Here is a 6000-nt window from a genome sequence, read left to right as displayed (position 1 = left end):
GGGAATGCTGAGGTCGCTGGTTTGATTCCCACATAGGCCAGTGAGCTGCGCCCTCTACAGGTAAGATTGTGAACAATGGCTCGCCCTGGAGCTGGGCTGCCGGGTGTTGCCATGAGCGGCCTGTGGCCAGTGTGAGTGGCGGGCAGCCAACGTGAGTGGCGGGCATCCGGTGAGAGCTGCCATCAGCTGCCGTGAGCTGCCATGAGCGGCCAACCGGCGACTGACTGCCTCAGCCAGGGGGAGCGCAAGGCTCATAACACCAGCATGGGCCAGGGAGTTGGGTCCTCCACAACTAGACTGAGAAACAAGGCTTGAACCCGAGTGGGGGGGAGGCAGGGGGTAGGGAGATGGGGAAGAAGGGGGGAAAAAAAGAATGTAGAGGTGAGAGGATACTCTTGGCTCTGTTCTTCCACTGACTGGGACATTTTTATGTAGGCTGGTGACTCACCACGCTTGGCTACATTCCCTGCTATGCTCTCATCCTCTCTGTCTTTTACTATCTCCACCCCCAGCTCCCAGAATAATGCCTGCCTGTGCTCCTACATCGTCACCAGGAATCTGGTCCAGGTTGTTGTGTCCCAGCTTTCCCAAGGTTCCAGGTATCCCTGAAACCCAGGAAATCAACACTTGGGACTCCCAGCGAGGATGGCATCTAGGAGGTGAGGCAAACTGATGGTAGAGGAGAACAGCTTGGGTGGGGAGAGGAGAAAATAATTAGGACTCTATAGGGAATGGGGAGGACCCAGGTGAATGGGGAGAAAATAGAAATAGAGACTGGATATCCTGGAGCAATGAGAGAGGAGAGAAGTGGGATGAAGGATCTGGGAGACCAGGCAACCTCTACTTTCAGTTCAACAAGTATTTATTACTTTCCTCCTTTGTGGGAGGAGCTGCAAAGTATAAGAGTGATACTGGGCAAACTTATGAATGAAAATAGGGGACACGGGACCTCTAGAGGCATAGGAGAACACCACCCGGGTCCTAAGAGGAGACGCAGGACAAGAAGGCAAAAAATCAACCTCTAGTTCACACAGTTTATTGAGACATCTGTCCAGGATCTAGAGAGAGCATGGAGCCTGCTCCAGTCTCCACAGATGCCCTGGTATCTCCCTTACACAGGGAAGCATCTGAGCATTGAGGGAAATGGCATCCAGGAAGGGGGACTAAGATGGAGACCTTGGCAGGCAAGGAGGAGTGTTGGGAACTCACAGAGGGTGTGGTGAGCTCTATAATGGAGGGGGGGAGTGGAATAGGGCGTGTGAGAACCCAGCAGCAGATCATGTTGGTTGACCAGATGGCAGAGAGGTCAGTGAAACGTGGTCATTGTTTTCAGATAATGGTTTAGACTGTTCTTTATTTGTCAACAGGAAAAAGAAGAGGATGACTTGCCCAAGTATCAGAGTTACTCTGGGACATTTCAGGGGTTTCCCAGTCAAGAATCTGAATGGACAGGGTTAGCCAATGGACTGTACTATCTCAAAGAAATGGCAGAGGAAATTTTAGGGAATCTGGCAGGGAGGTGCTGCAATAGAATGGGAACCTAAGCAGCAGGAGAGAATGAGGAAAGGTCTTTGTAGTCCACAATTTGGGGAGATGGCCAAAGAAGACGTGCCAAGGGAGAGCCTGCCACACTGGGCAGTGGAGGAAGCACACAGGTCTTCTGGGAGTAGGAGGGAAGTTGGACCAACCCCAAGCCTGAGCCCCTGGACTTCTAACTAGGAAATGGTGTGTGTGTGTGCGTGTGTGTGTGTGTGTGTGTGTGTGTGTGTGCTCGCACATGTGTATTGCAAAAGCAGACTTATGGACTGTCAAGTAACTCTCCTTGGGGTAAGAAAACTTCAGGGTCAGCTAGCTGGGGCCCCAGAGGCTTCACTCGGGCCAGGATGTCCCGGATGGAGCGGCAGGGCATCTTTCCAGAGCTGCCACAGGGCTTGGCACCAGCGGAGGGATCTGGTTGGGGAGAGCCATCGAGACCTCCACTCAATGTCGAGGAGGAAACAGAAATGCACGGGTGACCAGAAGGGCTGGACTTGCTGCCACAGGGCTGAAGGATGATTTTGCCAGTGGATTGGGAACTGGAGCTGCCACTGAAAGAGCCAGTGCCTGGTGAGGAGCAGGGCCCCTGGGAAACACTGCCACAGGGATGGTAGGATGAACCAGAACTGCTGGAAACACTAGAACTGCTCTGGACTCCAGAACCGGAGAGGGAGCAAGGCCCCTTAGGGCCTGTGGAGCCAACTCCACAGGGCTGGACCCCACCAGAGCCCACTGGCTGGAACACGATGGCCGAGGAAGCTCCTGACTGGTAGATATTGGAACTGGAAGAGCTGTGGCTGGGGATGATAGGGTTACTGGAAAAGTATTTGCCCTCAGAGATGGGGGGCCCAGCTGCAAAGGAGGGGACCCCTGGAGAGCCTTTGACAGGGTTATCTTTGGTGAAGTATCCCACAGGATAGATTTTGCCCCCACTGTAGGTCATGCCTGGGGCCAGATAACTGTTAGAAGAGCCACCCACAACCTCATAGCTGCCGTAGGATTTGTCCACAGAGGTAATGGGGGGACAGGGCTTGCCTGGAGGGCCACCATTGCTACAGGGGGCACCTTGAAACACTCCGGGGCCACCAGAGCCGTGCTGCTCCACCACGACCACCACTGGCCTTTGACCCCCTGACACAGAGTGGGAGCTGGAGATGTAGGAGCCAGAGTGTGAGACAATAGGCCCCCCGCTGCAGGGAGAGTCAGGGACGTCTGAACTACAGGGGTGTGAGTTAGAGTTGACCCTTTGGCCCCCACTGCCGGACATCCAAGAAGTTTGGGAGACAGAAGAGCTTGAGCCTCCTCCAGACTGAGAAGAGCTTATTACCAAGCGGGAGGAACCATCATTGGTTGGTAGAGCTGAGCCGGTCCCTGAGTGGGAGCTGCTGCTGCCCCACTGGGAGGAGCTGGAGGCACCGTGCAGACTGGAGCCAGACCCAGAGGAGAGGCTGCTCTGGGAATACCCTGTCCCTGGCTTAAATAGCAACGGTCCTGAAGAGCCACCCTGGGCGACACTGGAGCTGCTGGAGCCACTGCTGGAACTACCACTGGAGCCACTGCTGGAGCCACTGGAACCACTAGGACCACTGCTGGAGCCACTGCTGGAGCCACCACTAGAGCCACCGCTGGAGCCACTGGAACCACTAGGACCACTGCTGGAGCCACTGCTGGAGCCACCACTAGAGCCACCGCTGGAGCCACCGCTGGAGCCACCGCTGGAGCCACTGGAACTGGAAATGTAACTGCTGGAACTGCTGGAGCCACTGTGGCTACTGAAGCTACTGGAGTCACTCTTCCCAATGAGACAGGGGTCATTGGGAGAGGTGATACGTGTGGGGTCCTTACAGGGATCTGAGAAGGTCCCGATGCTCTTAGCCAAGGTCCCTGGGGAGGAAAGTCGTGGTTAGTAAGGGCCCAGAGGCCGGCTTTCTCCCTTACCTTTCAGGCCCATGTCAGTCACCTGCCACTCTGATTTCTCCCAAGAGGAGCCCAGGGAAAGTCTGGGGTGGGAAAGGGAGGGAAACTGGCTGTTGTCTCTAAAGGAAAAGGAGATGGCAGACTAAGGGCAGTTTCGTTGTTCTGAGAAAGGGGATAGGAAAGGGGGCCAAATATCTACCAGAAAAGACATTGAGACCCCACAGTGGGAGGCCTGGAAGGAAGCCAAGAGGGAGGAGACAAGCAGAACAAACGGTCTACAAGAATAGCCCCAGCGACAGAAGCAAGGAGAGGAGACTGGGACTCTGAGAGGTGGGGAGTAGATCTCCAGGGAAGAAACGCCGGGCCAGGCCATGGGACCAAACAGACAGAGACACAAGACAAAACAATAGGCGACTGAGAAAGGAAGGACAAATAGCAAAAGAGACACTGAGAACATACAAAGTCGGTGGCAAAGGGACTGAAGTAGAGGGCGGGGCACTTGAGGACTATGATTCGGTCACCAGCTTCCTCGTGAGAGGCCAGGCTTGGGTGAAGGGTGGAAATCTGTTCCTATCCCATGCAGGAAAGCTGGGTGGGGGCCAGGATGTGGGGGCACACACTGTTGCTTCAGAACCTGCTGGTACAGAGTGACAGGACACCGCACCCTGAGCCACCCTTCTCTCCTGGCCCAGCCCAGCAGCACCAGGAGAAACCCTCCTGCAAGGCTCCCGACCACCATCAGCTTCCCTCTCTCTCTCCACCCAGCCATTATGTGAGCACCTGTCTGCTCACTGCTCCGCTCTCCCCACTCCCATCTTCCCCCCCCCCACCTCCAGGTGGCTCCTGTCTGTATCTCCCTCGCAGACATAGAATCACCTGTTTCCTTGACTGACCCTTTGCTCCTAACCCCAGGCTTACCTACCCCCATCCCTCCCCTGCTGCCCCCCTGAACCCTTTCTGGTCCTAAGTGGCATGGACAAAGCCGCATACTACAAGTTAGGAAACCTCTCTGAGCTTTAGTTTATACATTCGGAGAGGCCAAATCTGTCCTCCATCCTCACGGCGTTACTGTGAGCACTAAATGTGATAATCTATGTGGCAGGGGCTTTTAAAAAACATAAAGCACTAAACATTATGATTTATTACTGCCACTCCTCCTCAAATCCCCCCACCAATAACCAGGTCTCCACAATCTGTGATGCCCCGTTCTCTCCTCAAAATAAGTTCTCTGTGGCCCCCTCCACACCAAATCCCAACTCTTCCCGCGGCACTAATCATTCTGCCTTCTGCTCTCCTCTGCTCCCACACACGGGGTCATGGGCAAGGTCACCACGAGTAGCCCAGCCTGGGGTTTGGATCCAGCTTTGCTGCTTTCTGGTTTGTGCTCTTAGTCAGTTTCCTGCCCTCTCTGGGCCTCAGTGTCCTCATGTGCAGGCTGGGATAACAAACCTTTCACAGCTCCGCTAATGACCAAAGTGCTGATGTATTTAAAGTGCCAGAACAGTGTCTGGTACAGGAAAAGGGCTCAATAAATGGTAGTAGTTATTATGGCTATTAAATATCCAGTCTTCATCTTCTAGAATTCTAATAATAACAACCAACTTTTATACAACCCTCTAGAATTTTCAAAGCACTGTCATACATTATTTAACTTGAGACACAGACAGACTGAAGCTAGGTGTTGTCATTAACCCCATTTTAGAGTTTCAGAAACTGAGGCTCTGAAAGTTGAAGTAACAAGGCAGTGAGAAGCAGCCCCCACTCTCCAGCATCAGACTCCAGAGCCCGCCCTCCCCCTTCTGGGTCCTCTCCTGGAGTCTGCAGCACGCAGCCCTCCAGCACCCGATCCCTCCAGCCTTCCCTGAACTGGTGTCCGCATCCCTCCTCTCCCCACTCCCGTCCTCCGTCCGTCCTCCCAGGGCCACCAGCCTCCTACCTGGCAGGAGGAGACCAGCCAGCAGCAGTGCCATCATCCCTCGCCCTCCCACACGCCCCCTCCGGGGTGCCTGCGAGGAGCCCATCGTGGACTGTGTGGCCTTCTGACTGAGAGCAGCGGGTGGATGCCTGGGCCTTTATGGCAGGGCTGGACATTCTCTGGGCAGTAGTCACTGGGGAGGGGAGGAGAGGCGGCGGGCAGGTGCCTGGGGGAAGTTGGCGTGGCCGGGAGGAGCTGAAGTAATCAGTCAGGGCATCTGCCTACTCAGCGGCAGAGGTGGCTGCAGTGCGGGGACCGTGGCCACGTGCCCTGATTGTCCTGCCCGGCTCCTCATTGCCTAACCTGGAACCAGGCCCTCTGCCCTGATGGCAGCTGCCCACTGTGGGGCAGCCACTCTCACCATGGGCCGTCACATGGCTCCTTTACCCTCCTACCTTCCCTGTGTTGGCCTGTCCAACTCCCCATCCCCCCTCCGCTCGCAGACAGACCTGGGCATTTCAACTTTGCCCGCCGCACTGGCAACCTGCCCTGGCCCCTCCCCCACCGCCTGGTTACCCCACCAGGTTCCCATCCGCTGCCGCGGGGTCTGCCGCTGCCTTTCAGATCCATCC

General features: G+C 55.5%; 1 protein-coding gene across 1 annotated transcript; it reads right to left on the bottom strand.

Moving 5' to 3' along the window:
* Positions 1-1020: 1020 nt before the first annotated feature.
* On the bottom strand, positions 1021-5916 carry CDSN (corneodesmosin). Its single transcript, XM_019717349.3, has 2 exons — positions 5390-5916; positions 1021-3420 (listed from the first exon to the last, which is right to left on the bottom strand). The coding sequence occupies exons 1-2, from the start codon at positions 5472-5474 to the stop codon at positions 1799-1801; spliced, it is 1707 nt and encodes a 568-aa protein (XP_019572908.3). The 5' UTR covers positions 5475-5916; the 3' UTR covers positions 1021-1798.
* Positions 5917-6000: the final 84 nt, after the last annotated feature.

This window comes from Rhinolophus sinicus, chromosome 2, assembly GCF_057876585.1.
Source record: "Rhinolophus sinicus isolate RSI-liver-muscle chromosome 2, RSI-T2T, whole genome shotgun sequence".
Taxonomy (NCBI): Eukaryota; Metazoa; Chordata; class Mammalia; order Chiroptera; family Rhinolophidae; genus Rhinolophus; species Rhinolophus sinicus.
Note: the sequence above shows the minus strand (reverse complement) of the source record. Positions and strands in the feature narration are given on the sequence as shown.

Bases quoted from the DNA above. Each gene is read 5' to 3' on its own strand.
- CDSN (XM_019717349.3), bottom strand. From the start codon at position 5,474: ATGGGCTCCTCGCAGGCACCCCGGAGGGGGCGTGTGGGAGGGCGAGGG. The intron at 3,421-5,389 runs GTAGGAGGCTGG...TTTCCTCCCCAG, and splicing joins GGCTGGTCTCCTCCTGCCAG to GGACCTTGGCTAAGAGCATC.